At 40.6% G+C, this 17,023-nt stretch overlaps 1 protein-coding gene across 3 annotated transcripts; it reads right to left on the bottom strand.

Moving 5' to 3' along the window:
• Positions 1-680: 680 nt before the first annotated feature.
• On the bottom strand, positions 681-16,315 carry LOC105683622. 3 transcript variants are annotated; one of them, XM_025745977.2, is made up of 10 exons: positions 13,972-16,315; positions 10,286-10,416; positions 9,504-9,630; positions 4,263-4,455; positions 2,890-3,007; positions 2,563-2,813; positions 1,684-1,950; positions 1,356-1,598; positions 983-1,123; positions 681-862 (listed from the first exon to the last, which is right to left on the bottom strand). In XM_025745977.2, exons 2-10 carry the CDS (start codon positions 10,387-10,389, stop codon positions 732-734), a joined length of 1,575 nt encoding a protein of 524 aa, XP_025601762.2. In that variant the 5' UTR covers positions 10,390-10,416; positions 13,972-16,315; the 3' UTR covers positions 681-731. The 3 variants fall into 3 exon arrangements, with proteins under 3 accessions (XP_025601762.2, XP_025601764.2, XP_025601763.2); XM_025745979.2 differs by having other exon boundaries at positions 1,356-1,580; XM_025745978.2 differs by lacking the exon at positions 13,972-16,315 and adding an exon at positions 10,519-10,952.
• Between the last annotated feature and the right edge of the window lie 708 nt (positions 16,316-17,023).

Genomic DNA, 17,023 nt, shown 5'->3' with positions numbered 1-17,023 from the left:
TTGTTAATTAGTTTACAAATAGTTTGATCGTTTGATCAATATATAAAAAAACACTAATTATGAATCATTTTATCAAATTACAACGGGAATTCATACGTGAAATCTTATGTTATAATCCCTCGGATTTCCCTGAACATTAAGGTTATCGTTTTCTTGAACTTTTTCGAACCTCAATATGACACGACCCAAAGATTGTACAAATTGCAGATTACACATCTAATACTAACGATTTAAAATACATATATGCAATAAATGGATGTGGTATGATAATACTATTCTAGTTTTGACGTCATATCACATTTACACGATTATGTTATACATATATTATATATATACATTAATGTCGGAACAAAACATTACTGAGAATTCGAGAAAAGTTAATCGCTACTACTTTGGCACATGTAAAAAAAAGATAATTAAAATAACTGAAAATATGACCTACATAAGAGCATAATCAGCTACGTATGCTCGATTCCTGAACAAGTATATTTATGAATAATTATTAGCGATATAATATGACATCGAAGATCGATTAAACGCGGTACTACAAGTGGAAGATATTCGTTTAAATATACTTAAGTCCATATCTGCTCACGATTAGCCGATCACTGCAAAAGTCTTCCTTGGTATCTTGTGAATATTTTCGGTGTTCCGTATTTCATTTTTTTTTTTTCTTTTCCCTTCGCAGTTTGATGAAAAAAACTCAGTCCTCCGAAATATATTACAAATGATCATGCCTCTTTGCGAACGCATAAAGGTGCCGTTAGCGGAATCTCGTCGTAGACATGCTCCGAGTTTTGGTCAACAGTGGGATGACGACACGTAGCTGCTGGTGGTCGATCGTAGTGGCTCTCCAAAAGTTCTGAACAAATAACTCTTCGTTAACAAAAAAATTCAATATTTCGTGTATTTAGTTTTTTTTTTTTTTTTTTTCTTGATTTTCAACGTTTCTTCCGAAAACCGTGTATCCGTGAATTCTCACCTCTTATATTCCTCGACACTCTTATGCTGATGGTCGCCGTCCTGTTGTCATAATGTTTGTTGAGTTCCGCAGCATCGAACGTGATCAGGGCGGTTTCGGGAGTCGTCGCGGTAAATACCGGATTCACGAAATTCGGTAGTGCTGCGAAAATGATTTTTACACATCGTTAAAGCCTTGCCCGACCTTCGATATCGCGAGAATACACAACACATCATCGCTATTCGTAAGTCGAACGCATACGGAATTAGAAGGTCATCATCTATCAGCATTCGGAGCGCGCCTCTCTCTTTCTCTCTCTTTTCAAACGGTGCACACTCTGCCTGCTCGGGGAACCCTTCGAAAAATCGTACGCACAGAAATAATTCATACTCACGCGGAAGTGTTGTACTGGTGATCTTCAGGCTTTTGAGTCCGTTTCCCTTTTCGTCGTCTCCTTTGTTCGTTTTGCCGCTGCTATAAATCGACAGCGGAATCGATTCGAAGGTTTTTGATTTCAGATAGAAGACCATCAGAGCACCGAGAGTTGCTACGCACAGTGTAACGACCGCTCCAACGACGATTAGAACGGTGATATCGTACGATATTTGGGGGACTTGATCTGCAGAGAGAAATATCACTGACAATTAATATTAATGAGTAGTGTTAAGCCGGAATTAAGAAGATCGTAGGTAGGTTTGGACGAGCAATCGTCAATGGAATACCTTTCTGCACAGTTTTCACGTAACTGGGATGTGGCGAGTCAGTTTTGCTACCAACGTCAGGTGCGTCGAGATCGTTTTCCACCTGATCGGCACTGTATCTGAGTTCCTCCGAAAATCTCGGCGGTATCAAAGGGAGTTCCGAGCCCGTTTCAGCGAGAATTTCCTCGAATGGCGTGAGTTCAACGGGGCTCATCGTGGTCGATGGAGTTTTAACGTAATCCGGAAACGGAAGTTCCGTTTTAAGGATACCGTTTTCATCCAGGGCGCCTGGAATAACTCGATCCGTTATTCTAGCGATACGTAGGAGTTTACGAAACTTGATTCGTAGCGAAATAAAAAAGATTCCTTCGAGCTTCTTTCGGCAATATCGTAATGATCGGTTAATCTTACGAGCTGTCTAATGACGCGCAGGTTGATGTAATTAGGCGGAGTAAAAGTTCGGGATTACGTGTTACATGGTCTAACATCTTAAATAACGGGCGTCTTTCTGTATCCGCAGCACGCCTCTAATTTTATGAGAGCGTATCAATTTTGCGTTGTTGCAGCTTCCACGTACGGTTTACGTAACGTGTCCAACAAATCGGTAGCAGAATCGATTTCTCAACGTACACATTATACTCCGTGCGATGTATGGGAGAATAGTAGTTTGCGTTACCTCCGCCATGATAATTTGTCGATCACGTGTTTGCACTAGTTTATCATACTGAATCGTATGAATTGAAAGATCGCGCACGAACGATCGCTCGCATCAATCATTCGGCAGAAGCGTAACAACATTCATCCCGAGGGTAAACGGTTTTACTCTCGCTCAACCGACGGTTACACTCATCTGCCGGAATCGGACGCGCGTAACATCGATTATTGACTCTAGAATCTCACCTGCGCTCCCCTCCGTAGTTTCGAATAACGTCGTAACGAGGTCCTTATTCTTATGAGGAGTCCACTGATCTTCGCTCGTAGTTTTCGGAAGGGTCGTCTCCGTGGTGCCCGGAGATACCGAGGATGTCCCGTCGATATTCCTGTGTTTTGTGGGAAAGCAATTTCCATTTTCCGGATCACAGTTGTCTGGACAATCGCAGGTCGATTCGCACCTGAAACCCCATCGACCTATGGGACAAGGTAGCTTGCAGCTGAAAGGAAAAAATTTAAAGGAAACGTATAACCGAATCTCAGAAGATTTGTCATCATTCGGGATCTCAGACTCACCCGGGTCCTTGCCATCCCGCGGGGCATTCGCAAACGCCGGTGGCTGGGTTGCAGGATTCTCCGGGCGCGCACTCGCACTTCTCCACGCATTGAATTCCCCAAGATCCGATCGGACATTCTAAAATTATTCAATCGCGTTTCGGAAGTTGAATAATTTTTCCCATGCACCGTGCCACGCTGCATCGGAAAAGGAGTATGCAAACGGTCCTTTCTCTCATTACGGTTAAACGTAGACAGAGGCAGAGGTTTGAGACTTGAAAATTTCTTGCGTAATGACTCCTGATACGGCGTGCAGAGGCGGGGGCGATTATTTGGTGAAAAATTGTAGCGGTATATAAAGAGCGTGCCGCGCCGGTCAGTCCGGAAGTCAGGATGAAAGTTGTTGCCACGCCTACTTTGATTCAAGGCACGTCCTACGTACGTACGTACGTTTACATGTTAGGTAGGTAAGTACGACGTACGTATATCGCTGCGTGGAAAGAGATTCCGAGGCAGCGAGAATCACGCACGTTGTCACCGTACGCACGCACACGGAGGTAGCACTTCGAAAAACCCGCCGATCAAATTACGACCATTTGAATGTTTCTTACTGTAAAACGTGACTCCGTATTCACGATTTTTTTGTGGACCTCGTATCGAGTCGGATGTGAAACTACCGAAAATTACAAATAATAACGAGCCAATTCGGAGCTGCAGAGCGTTGAACGGAATTCTCTCTGCTCCGTTTTTTATGCCATACGTACGAAGTTGTTTTTTTTTCAAATTTTTTTTTCCGCATATTACTCGAAAGAAACTCGACGTAGTAGATTTTTTGTCGTCGTCGCGTCGAGGAGAAATGCGTCGGGTTACATATTCATATTATGCGAGGTATATATATTTATTGTATATTACAGAGATAAATTTGAACAATGGCAGCGTGGGGAGCAGCGACGCGATGGGTGGATGGACATCCGAGATTAAACAGCTGAGAGAGTGAAAGCCGAAAGCGAAAAACTGGAGCTCGATACAGTCGGTTTGGGTCGTAAATACGTAATGAGCGTGGTCAAGTCTGACGCTCGTCGAAAGATCCGGTTTCAAAAAAGATCTTCGACCACAGATTTACGAACTTTGTCTGCTCCGGACTTGCCGGTATATGTATTGTACGTGCATACACACATATATATACGTGAAGTACAGTCCAACGAAGTGCACGGGAGGACGGTCGCAATAAAAAAAATGACTAAATTAAAAACCTATAAATAGCGACCGTGAGTTTGAAATATTCTCACCGCGTGGGTCCATCGATCGAGTATTATGCAACGATAACAATGACTTGTGCTGTAATAAATTGGACAAAAAATAAAAAAAAAAAAAACGAAACTATTGCTACTGACCGTGGGCGCAGTCATCTCCTCGGTAGCCGGATTCACACCGACATATATTCGGCGAGATGCAAACACCATTTTTGCAAGATTTGCAATGAGGTACGCATTTCGGATTCGTTTTCGTCACAGCGTCATCCCCTTTCAATTCTTCAGGCACGTAACCCTCGCAACATGCGAATATTTCTCTCTCCTCTGTGGTGTGCTGAAAATTATGATAAAGATATGTACGCTTCATCGACTGCATATTTTTATCGATACGATATTATCGATAATAATTATCTGGGCAGAGTTAATTAGCATGCGAAACTAGTTTTCATTTCAATTTCGTCGATATAAAATTGAATTCTGGGCGACTTGTCGCGCAGATGTACGACCCACGCCCTGCTAAAATGATTGACTATAAATCGTTATATTTTGACTTGTCAAGCTTCACTGAATTTTCGCGAAATTCACTTACCGCCGACCGTCTACACGTATCACCTGTCACGCGTGAGAATTTTTCACTTACAATTCGAATTTCGAAACGAAAATTAATTTCTCTTTTTTCGAATCGGATTTGATGTTTTACTTTTTCGTGGTGGCGTCGTTACGTAAATTCTGTATATACGTTACTCCGAATAGTGTACATAAATCTTACGGGTATATATGAGGTCCATACTTAGAGCCTCGCTCTGCAGTCTTTGCGAGAAGAAAGGTATTATAAGATGCGAGGCGCGGTGCGGACGCAGAGAAAAAAAAAAAAAAAAAATGAAATGAAATGAAATGAAACGAAATAAAAAAATCTTGTTTCAATGTTACGCAACGGAAATGAACAACTAGAAAAAATGATTTCCAGACGAGTTGTTTACCATTTTATCCGATGATGGTCGATCGTAATTTTTATCATCATTGCGCTATTCTAACTCGATTTATTTCACCATAATCATTACGTAATTCGGTTCATAATATGATTATATATTGCCCCTATTAAACGGTTCACCTGTTTTATTATGGCATATGAAAGAGATTCTTTCCTTTTTAGTTGTTGTCGATGACCAATTCAAGTTGCCAACAAATCATCCATACGGCCGGTAATATTTAACACGTAATCAAATCTCGGCGTCTCGTCGCGATTATTCATCGGTGGATCCCTACGGCGGAATAATATGAGCTCGAAATTGTGAGATATTAAAATTGAAAATCGAAAGAAAAAGTCACGACTGCGGAATGTATTCGCTATGCGTGGGTTTCGCGCTATTACGGATTAGCAAAAGGTGGTGGAAACGGAGGAATGAAATCAAATATTCATACGTTTTAAGCGAAGTTTTGCTTATACCGCAGCACTGAAATACTGGAATTATATTTTGCTTATAGTCCTGCAGTTACATAGCCGTTGGTGCAGTCGTTATAATATATCGTTACGCAAATCCTACGAGAAAATAACTTTAATTGATGGAAGTCGCACTTCAGTGATTGCATAAATTAATTTATTGGAATTCAGATGTACGGCAATCGACTATCGAAATCCGAGATGTTTTTTTTCCAACTCACCTCGTCAAATAAGGTTGTATTCGATTTCATAAACGGTCGAGAATGAGCGTTTGCTGATTCGCGCGGAAATAATACAAGAAAAATTGTCTCAAATCGGTAATCGGAAGGACGACATACTCCGAGTGGGGTAGAAAAGCGTTCGTAGCTGATTTCATCAACTTCCAACTCACGTATAATTTGATGCACTTACGACGACTTCCCATACTTTTGGAAAGCTAACGGCTGCAGCAGTTTTGTTGTTAAAAGTGGTTACACGGTATGGAAACTGCCGTCCAGTCGGCTGATTCTATCTCCGTTGTAAAGCATATGTACCTCCGCTCTTATTAGCATACCAAGTCCATTGATCAATAGATAACTACACCCGTTAAAAAATTCACGACTACACATATATATTCATAGGTATAAATTCGCGAGGAACATACATAACATGTTGTACCTTTACGCCGTACTCGAAACATCTCTCTTGTGCAACCCTCATTTTGCAACTAGGTACACGCGTACACTTGTAAGAAACCAAATTTACCCTGCGTCCAATAATCGCTCTGATTAGTATTCGATATCCGAACGAAATCAAAACCCGTTGCGACGTTGCTAATTAGCACTCAAGCAGATCAGAAATTAAGTGTAACGCACGCGCTTCGAATGCGCCGATGTTAATGATATACGGTAAGGTAACTGCGTACAACGCTGGTTAAAATAATTTGTTGGTTATATTTATTGGGTAATTTATTTCGGCAATTTGTTCCTTATCGATTAATATATACATGAGTATAATAAGAGAGGAGCATCGGCGTGCGATCTATATTATATTAAATCGAACAGCTTTCACTGAAATTGAGAGCTGCCTCATGAGCCGGGGAACGGCGATACTTCCATCCGGTTCTCTTCATGTCATATCGAGACGAAAGTGAACGCATAATGCGTGTTCACGCCCGTAAATATACTCGTCGGTCATAAAATTTAGTAAAAACTTTGCGAATTTTTTTCACACCAACCTACGCAACTGTTGAAAATAAACAACGAATCGCGAAAAGAAAAATATACGAAGCGAGCGATTCTGCACGTACTCAAGGCCGATTCGATCTTTCGAGGATCGTCCCGTACTGTACGCATATTTTCAATCACCGCAGGTGTTTCTAGTAACAAATTTAGTATAACACGCCGGTTAATATCACTGATTTATTTGACGTTTCTTACGTCTCTAATGTAAAACTGAATCGTGATATAATCCATCATACTGTCAGTTATTACCTCTTTCCCGATACCCACATATACCGGTATGTACGTACATATTTTTTTGCGTCGCCTCTTTAACGTGCGACTTATCCCTGTCCCGTTGGCAGGTAGTACCTCCACCTCGACACCAGCAAAGATACGTACGAAATAAATTTTTCAACGCATACCGAGCCAACGGCAATTAATATACGCGAATAATTGCGGTGTACAACACATTCGTACACGCACGCACCTTGCATCTCGATCCCAAGGAAATACGATTTGTCCGCAACTTTCTTCGGGCTGTTGAAACTCTCCGTACGACCACCACCCCGCGCTCTAATAGTTTCAGATCATCGGGACTCGGGTGATAGAAGGAAAAGAAGAAAAAAAAAAAAAAAAAATTAAATCAAATAAAGAAAGTAAAAATTTTACAATCATAATATTACCTACGCATTATGTGAAGTCATTCGAAAGACTAGTCAGACCAAAGAATTCTCAGCTAGTTTTAATGAGTTTGCGAACATTTCGAGCAGCAGTAGACCGCGTAATTTAGAGATGCCGCGCGTCTTTCTACCTGCTTTTGCAGTCATTGTATAATACAGTTTTACCATTTGTTTTGTTGTGTTTTTTTTTTCTTTCTATGAAAGAATTTTCTATGCCGTGTAAGAAAACTATATATCGTAACACCTGCCGCATTCCGTGCAGGGACATCGTGAAGGTATACGTACATACGTGCTTCAATTTTCATTCCCATAATTTTTTGTCCAAATGAATTTGCCACTATTATTTTCACGAGTTATTGAATTTCAATTATTAAATCTGTATTTTCGATGACACTGATTGGATAGAAAAAAAAAAAAAGAAATCGTTAAATTCCTCGATTGTGATTTTTACTTTTCGCTCTTTTTGTTACGTTTGTAATTTAATTTGATTTTTTCCTTTTTTCTTCTATTTACGCAATTCAGACGTCATCCTTGAGGTGTGATGAGCGTCCGGGCGATCGTGAGTTCAGATTAGAACTGGACAGGCATCAATTATCACAGATTTTGCAATCCGTACAAAACCGTGACGGGTAATACCATAGGTAATACCGTTGTACACCGTGAAAGTTTGACGCCGGTCGGTAGAACAATCGTGAAAAACTGCGAGGGTGTGTAACAACCGACCGAAGAATTCTAACCGTTTCTTTTTTTGTCGCGATCTTATTTTATCATGAGAATATCATCGACAGCCACGACGACCTTCGCTCCGCTGAATCAACAATTCGTTTAGCAACGCCATTGAACTTGTTCAACGCTTCATTGATCTTTTCTGCTAACCAATTTTAGATCCGTTCTACCGTAAACTACGATATGATACTTTCTTGTAAAACCGTATAGAGATCGGTAGATCGAGTTTACTCAAGGAGAGCCGCCTAGATTGAATTATTTTTCACCTGTTCTCGCAATAAAACGTCGAATCTGTTTTATAATTTGTATGAATGAACTTGGCGAAACGTAGCTCAATGTCGACACCCGCGGCGGACGGTGTCGATTGATGTTAATTTTCTAGGCTAACAGATTTCAGGGAATAACAAAGAATTGAACAAGTTTGAAATGCTCCTCGCTAATATATTTCTGCATAGGAAAAGCGTGGACCGGTGCAATAACCTCGGATCGAAGGGACCCCCTCGCGTACCTAGTTAGTTGCACTCGAGTTGGCTTCGATGAAGGGAAACCGGATGCAGCAGGTCGATCGATGGGACCTACGATCTCGTTTTTCATTTATTATTTTAGTTTTCCAAGTTTTTCCATCACTACTGTTATCGTCGATATGATTCCTTCTCCTTTCGAAGGTCAATATTGACAATAAAGGCTGATATTTAGCAGCGATGTAATCCCATAGTGTGTAAAAATATCGGCACCTCCTGTTTTTCTTATAAATTATACAGGCCGAGCCTACCATTAATTACCTCGAAATTTGGTTCACGGCTATCGTATTTAAACGAGTCGAGAGAGAGAGCTAGGCTGACTGCTGCCGCCGTTGCTTTTAAACGGTGCATCCGCTAGTTTGTAACGTTTGAATTGCCAAGGATAACCTTTCTAAATATAAATTTAATTTTATACCGTATAGTATATGTATACTATAATTGGAGGCAGAGGGTCTAATTAAGATCACTGTACGGGGATTGCCCCCTAACGTTAATTCCGTACGAAACGATTGATGATAATGTCGGGTGAATTTTTATACTCGTTATTTTTCATCCGAGACTTGCAATGAGATCGAATATTCTCAACCGTTAATCGACACGAAACGCTCCAGGTCTCACGTGAGATCGAACCGAATCGGGGCGGATTGCCCAGAAATTTGGAGGGCGATGGGTCGGTTCTCCTCCTTTACGTAAACTGGGCTGCACTCAAACGGCGGAGGTATGTAAATTGGGCGTCGATTATTCGCACGCTATGTTTGGAAATAGGAGCGAATTCGGTGCAGCGTGCTATTTTGAAATTGTCGACGGTTTACCTTTATCCGAAATTTCTCTCTCAGTTCTATTCGAGTTTTTGGACACCTCGGGGGAACTTGAAAGCACCACGTGAAGGTCTGGACTTTTATCGGTTCCGTGTAAACTTCCCTGGACGTAATCGTCTGGCTGAAAATAATATCAATGAATTCGAAGTCATTAAAAGTACAGAGTCACCTCTTCGATGAAAATTGATTTGTAAATTCCTCGAGTCAGCTGTCCCACAGAACAACCTTTCTCAATAATTTCCGTGGGTGCTTTTCCCATGCTTTACGGAACGCGGTATAAATGCGTTATTAGCGCTAACGACAAGTAGATTATATACCTAATAACCGCGGTATATGTTGAAAAAAATAAAAAAAAAAGAAAAAGAAGAATAATGATAATAAAAAAAGGGGTGCATTGACCAGAACGCGGCGTGTTATACCTGTAGATTTTACAAAATAATGTCAACGCTACGTACAAAAGTTGTTTCATACGAATTACGTAATAACAGTAAGTTGCTCCACTTTGCATGGATCAATCGTCGGTAAAAGGTTTCGTATTAACAGCATTTCATCGTATACTGCAGTTGTAATCACGAAAAGAAAGTTTCAATCGTGCGCGTCAATTATTTGGCGGGATAATATCGACCGTTTTCATTCGCTGCGGTGCGCGATGTCGTAATCCAATAACGCACTATTTTATACATATACGTATATATCGAAGTGGAAAAAGTGCGCTGCGCTATCCGGACGACACCGGCGAGGCGTCTTCGGTACGTGGGAGGTGGATAAAAACTTACTTTTCAACCCTGCTGCACACGTGCTCGCCAGACAGAGAAATTCCCGACGACAGAGCCGACGTTATTAACGTTAAGATCAGCAGCTGTGGAATCCAATCGGTCATCTTGGAACGCCACGTGGTTGGGAAAACCTGTGCAAGGAAATGAATTTTAACGGGATTAGAGAAAAATGGGGTGAAAAATTATCGCATCGGGTTAACGATGATCGTTCGGTAGCGGAGTTTTGTTATTACCGCGGACTTTATACGTGCCAGATTTTAATTCTGGAATGTTATATGAAAGTCGTTTGATATATTTCAATTGCTAATTTAACGATGCGATGATAGAGATATGGACGGACGTCTGTAACGGCTACTGGTCTATCCCGCATAACTATATACTCGGGGGGAATAATTAAGTGAAGATATTTTATGAAGTTCAATGGAAAAGTGGGGATCGCGATTCTCTAATTTTATTTTGCTACCGTGTTCTCGCAAAGTTCGCCGTACCTACGCGCGTTATGTTATTACGTGTAGATATTGCGCCGCGACGTTTATATACAGGCGCGACAAAACTTGTTATACCTATACGTATGAGAAGTGCAATTGATATGTTATTGTTTGAAAAGGACACCGGATGGGTCATACGCAGTCCGAATCATCTCGACACGTTATCTGCGATGATACCTCTGAAGCTATCGTCGCTGAAACCGTCAACAGAAACTATCCACGGCGTCAAGTGCTTTCAAAACTCGAGGGAATCGGATATTCGGCTTATCGGTATCCCGATACCCAAGACGATTAATGCAGCGTTGAATTACCGTTGATTCAACTTCGTATTTATTCCATATAATAACGTTATGGGTAATGAGATTTAACAAATACCTATGGATGTTGCGTAACATCGTCGCTCAAAGATGGTGATAATGAACTTGGCATTCGGTCGGACGAGTGAAGGATGATGAATATTTAAAAGGTAGTCGTTCTTGTCAGGTATGAGATTCGGCTTATTTCTGCTTTAGGTTCACAACGATAACCGACGTGTATGAAATACTCCTGGTATTGCAGCTGGTCGCGTAATTAATTGAAGAAAGAGAGTCAATTATTTCTGCCCTGTATGGACACGTGAACTGTATGGGTAAACGTACGAGGTACGTAATGTGCTTTCGAGAGAATTATTTACGGAAAAGTTTGAATACATATACGTACATACACGTGCATTAAATAATGTACAGCGAGTAGCTCGTTCTGAATATTTCGGTTGAAAATTACCCAAATGGAAGGGTATAAAAAGGTGCTGGACGAATATAGATTTGCGATTCACTTCTCTCCCTTTTGTGAAATTCTCACATTACTGCTAATTTCCGAAAAGGTGATTCGTGTAAAAATAATAATAATAATAATAATAATAATAATAATTCAGCTGGTATTTATCCCCGTGAGTGTGGGTAAACGACAATTTTTGTCCGAGCTTTTCCTCATATCTACTTAATTGGTTTCGCGAAATAATTAACTGAAAGGTATAATTGCGAGTGGGCCACCCCGTATGAAACTTCGAGGACTGTACATGTAATACTCGTGCCGTAGAATTTCGCCTTTGCGCGTAATTAACAAGAAAGTCAAACATAATGTAATATAATACGCTCACTTTCGCAACGTACACGCGGCCACGTGTTCCCTACGTACGATGTCGAATCTTTATTGGGTTCGCACAACTCTAATTTTTGATACTTTTGTAATCGCGTAGTATTTCTACGGACGCATGTTTTACCCACCGCTAAAAACACAGGGCATGTAATAAATGAAATTAGTTCACGCCCCTGACAAGGATAACTTATTATGTCACTACCTCGTTATACTTTAAGATTATAGTAACGACACGCGTTACTCCGGCAACTGGAAAACTACGATCTATGGGCGATATAACTTGAAAATCGTTCGTTGCCACACATTCCTATTAGTTAGTTTTTTTTATTTCAATCAACGACGACGATTCCTTGAGATTAGAACCGAATATACATAGAAATGGACGCATGAATATTCAAATCAATAACTCGGTGCGGTAACTATATAATATATAGTGCGATAACCGTACACATACACTCTTAGATGAAAAAATACCACGTGTATCATATGGAAGTAATTAAACAAAAATTATTAAAAATTTAACAGAACAAATTAAAAGAATAAATAAAAAAAGAAGAAACTCGACCGAACGTCGGAGAGGTGAGCCTTTAAATTATAATTACCACCTTTCCCTAATTGAGTAACACATTTTTCTGTTGACAGGTGTGCACTGGAGCATTCATGTTTTATAGTGCACCGCAAAAGTGCATCGTTAGTGCGCCTCGTGTATATAAACGCACTCGTATATATACATATATATATATTACTTATAAATTGTTTCACAGCATGAAACTACTTTCATTCTGATTGTATGAACTTCGTCCATCAAGTTTCATCACAACTTCTCGTCTTACTTTTCGATATTCGTATACATCCCACGTGTAACGTGCACCGTATCGTATGTACGGTCGTATACGAGAAAAAAAAGAGAGAGAAGGAAAAAACTTATCGTCTCGTATGAAAAATGTTATACATCTAGTCGCTGTTTCACACCGGAGAATAGATTAGATGTGACGTATCTCGACTGGTACCACTTGAGACGCACATGGCGCTTCGTTCAATTCTTTTTTTCTCTCCCCTTTTTTTTCGATTGACGGTATAAAGTTCTACATACAGTTGATTTGATATGAAACGCAACTGTCGTTGGTCGGTTTGTGTGAACCAAGTTTTACTTTACCGCGTAGAGTAAAGTGTTTAGGACATCGTGAGAATGCAGGTCCAAAAAAAATGGTTGGGGACACACTGATGATTGTGACGCAACGTAAATTTTAACGTTTTGATTGGTTTTAATTATACCGGACAGCTGCAGTAGCCACTTGACTCTATTTTGTCACATTTTCATTGAAATCGTTAGCGATTTGCTCCACTTTTTGCGCGTAGGTCACGGATACTAAAATTTCGTGTTTTATTTTTCATTCTTTTTTTTCTCGAATGGAAGCATCTTCGTCAGAGAGGAAAAGAGAAAGAAAAAAAATATTCATAAATCACTGGTGCAAGGTTGTATAAATTATATGTACGTAGGCGTAGTTGCACTAATTTAGAAAATCACTAGCTCGTTAGTATTTTTAGTAGTGCAAATAATTGTTTGTTTTTTTTTTTTTTTTGTTTTTAAAACGTATACGTATAATAACATGGATGTAGATGAAATTAACGGCAAATTTCGTAAGACTGAAACGGAGCCGATACCTTCGAACAATTTGTCAAAGTGCTGGTTGTTAAGAGTGATCATCGAGCGAGCTGATGCGAAATAATGCAGAAGAATCGAGCGGATGTTAGCGATCGTTATACTTTATGTAGATTAGGCTCTATTCAAAGGTATTAAAATATTATTAGGCAATTGATGGATCGTTATCGACCGAAACGGCGGTAAACAAAATTAACATTCCAAGGTTTATCTGTACGTGGAAAATCGACGTATATTACGTTATCAGTCCGCTGAAGTAACGACTCGCGAACGATAGAAATATTTCTCGTTGCCCTTCGCGCCCGTGGACGCCATCTTTCTTATTGCATCGCAGATTATGAATTATGAATGAAATCGTGCAACATTGAGACGGAATTTTTTCCCCTGTTTTAACTCACATTTAATTGACCAGCATCTCGATCCTTTCCTCGACGAATCACCGCAACGTCAGCACTGTTCTTTTGTTCAGTTTTTACACTTGCCAGACCGGGATCACCGCGACGAAGAGACAATTTTTCAATTTTTCTTTCAATCTAGTCCGGTGCCACGATCGATATGCGATCTGTTTTCAACGCTGGCTGAAAGCGCACCTCCTACACGGCACGATGCGTCGCCGTTAAAACGGTGGAAAACACTCGTAAAGCACAATGAACTCCGACCCTCCGACCCTTCGGCGGTACTCTTCGAGCACTGAACTGTGCACCGCAGAAGCGCGACAATACGATCATGGGGTCCAGCCTCGAGTGAGGCGTCTACTTCTCTCGTTCTCTTTCTCTCTTCCCTCGTTCTCTCGTTAACGCATTGTGTTACTTAAATTACGGGACTCACAATCAGCTACGCGCCCGCAGCGTGTACAGTGAAAATATAACTCGCGGTAGAATTTCTACCTCGATCGTTGACAATTAATATTTATAGATCACGTAATTCGTCGAGGAATCGGGCGATCGTCGTGAGAGCGTTTGTGTCTCAAACTTAAGAGATTTCAATTCGTGGGTCAACGCGCTGAAAATATACTATAGATATACCTCTGACCTTATACTTTTACTTTCTCTATTACATCGATGCATAATATACATTCTAACCTACGGGAGATAGAAACTGTATCTCGCAGAATCACGAGCCAATAAATGTCAAGGTTAAGGAAACTTGCTCGGTTCAAACTACCGGTAAAAGCTCGCGTCGATCAAATCAGATAAGACGACTAGCGGCGAGTCGTTGAAAAGAAGAAATTCTCAAGGGACAAAAACTCGTCCGAGTCTCTTTGTTTGATTGATGATTCCACCTGAAATTCATTGTACTCTCCAACGATTTTGCGCTTCTGGTACGCAATCCGGTAATCATGAAATCGTCGTTTCACTCAGCGACGTCTCTGCGATACTTTCAGTCTATACGTATCATTGATATATAAACTAGACAGCCAACTGGACCAGCGAAGGATGTAGCTCCTCGAAGTTAGAGGTTCGCGATGGGTCGAATGCGAGCCACTATACGAATAAATTGTTTGATTGCGTTCCGAGCGATCAATTTATGTGGGTCTGTGGTGGAACCGATGCGTATTTTCCAACCGCCGAACGTGGATGGGTCTCAGCTCCAAAATGGCCGAAAACCAGATCGAATGCGTCTGAAAAATATCAAAACGCAAAAGACCGAGGAAGATCAGAAGAAATTTTGGACCGATAGAACGACCACGCTATAAGGACGCGACGGCCGTCTCGAAAGCGTACTTTGCAGCGTTGTTTTTTTTTTTTCCAGTCAGTTCTTCACTCTTTCTTTCCTATAGCATCAGCGGCCGCGGCGGTAGCGGCAGACATTGACGTAACTGGTCGCTGCCTCACTGGCTACTTCCGGTGTCGTTTATACCTATAAACAGCGGATTATAGTCACGCGTTGTAAAATTGTACGTACATACATATAACAATAAAGGAATTCCAGGACAGTGTGCAGCAACGAAATTTCATAAACCTACAACTATACATGGTTGACGAGATTTCGAGACCTTGCATACCGCAAGGTGTACGCATATATCCACAAATTTCGCTACGAAAGTTTCCCCTCATTTTTTTCCTCGACAAATCAGCCGAAATCAACTGAAAATATTTCGCAGAAAGGACGAAAATTTATAGGCCCCTCGGATTTGTCTCAGTATTTTTAAATAAAATTTTAATATCACGACACAACCGTATACCATTGGTAGATTTTTTTTTTGTTCCTCTCCTCGATGAGTTTCGATTACTCTGATTGAAAGGTCGCTTAAATTATTGTTTCATAAGCTGTGCGAAGTCGGGAAAACTTTTTCTTCGTAACTGTTGGATGTTTCTGCAAGAATGAATGCGCGGTATATTACCTGTATCAGTATATCTATACAGACACGTGTATAGATATATATGGATTCGTAAAGGAGTTACAACCGTGATTCGCGAGAAAGCTGTGCACCGTCTAAATCGCAGAAACAATACATGTAACGTTAATTTGTATCGTTGTGTGGCACACCTACACGTGAAGTTATAACAAACATAGAGTCGCGCGTTTCTTGCTTCAATCGCTTGCATTGTTCCCGTGACATTTCGTGAGGTGGTCGTTTGCTGGACGTCCACTTTAGCTTCTATGCACCTCCCAAACTTCCACTTGTAGTTTTTGCATCGTTTGTAGTTTTTATCTCTCTCGTTTTTTTTTTTTTTTTTTTTTTTTTTTTTTTTGTCGGGTGCGATTCTTCGGTTACGCAAACCGGTCGTAGACTTTTACGCTGGACCAGTTTTTCGACGCATCGCCAAATCTCCGTCACCACCTTCTCCTTCTACGAGATACCCCCGTGTTCAAAATCAACTTTACACATACGAAACAGATATTTTTGCCTACGTCCCATTGTTGTTCGTAGCTCCTCACAACGACTGACGCATTCTTTTTTTATTACGTTATATTTGTACGTAGGTGTGGTACACGTATGTTGTAGGAATATGAATAATAACGACGCTACGGCTGGTCGAAGTCGAGCGATTGTTCGGGAGCCTCTCGTTTCTCTTCGGCACGTCAGCTACTCGTAATGGAGAAAACAAGAAAATTATTTTTTTTCCTTTTAAATCCAAAGAAAAAATTCACACGGCGAAGAATCAAAGCAAACACTAGCTGCCGGACGTCGAAAAAGTAACATCAAATGAGAGTGTCGTTATTCAAATGAACATATTTCCTCGTAAAATTATTATGCGAACTAATCACTTGCCGATACATCGTGAGCTCGAAACGCTCGTAAAATATCTAACGGTGACTCAATGAGTTCTTTATACACATAAATAGACAAGAGATTTGTGAATTTGTACATAGGAAGCTACACGTGAACGATAGGTGTGAGCTTTTTCTTTCTTTCCATCATTTTTTCCCGTCTTCTTTCTCTCCGTTTAACAAAATTAGCGTCTACTGCTCTACCGTCGTCAATGAAATGGCAGCGGTGCTTCT

This window comes from Athalia rosae, chromosome 1, assembly GCF_917208135.1.
Source record: "Athalia rosae chromosome 1, iyAthRosa1.1, whole genome shotgun sequence".
Lineage (NCBI taxonomy): Eukaryota > Metazoa > Arthropoda > Insecta > Hymenoptera > Athaliidae > Athalia > Athalia rosae.
This window is presented reverse-complemented; position numbering and strand designations above follow the sequence as displayed.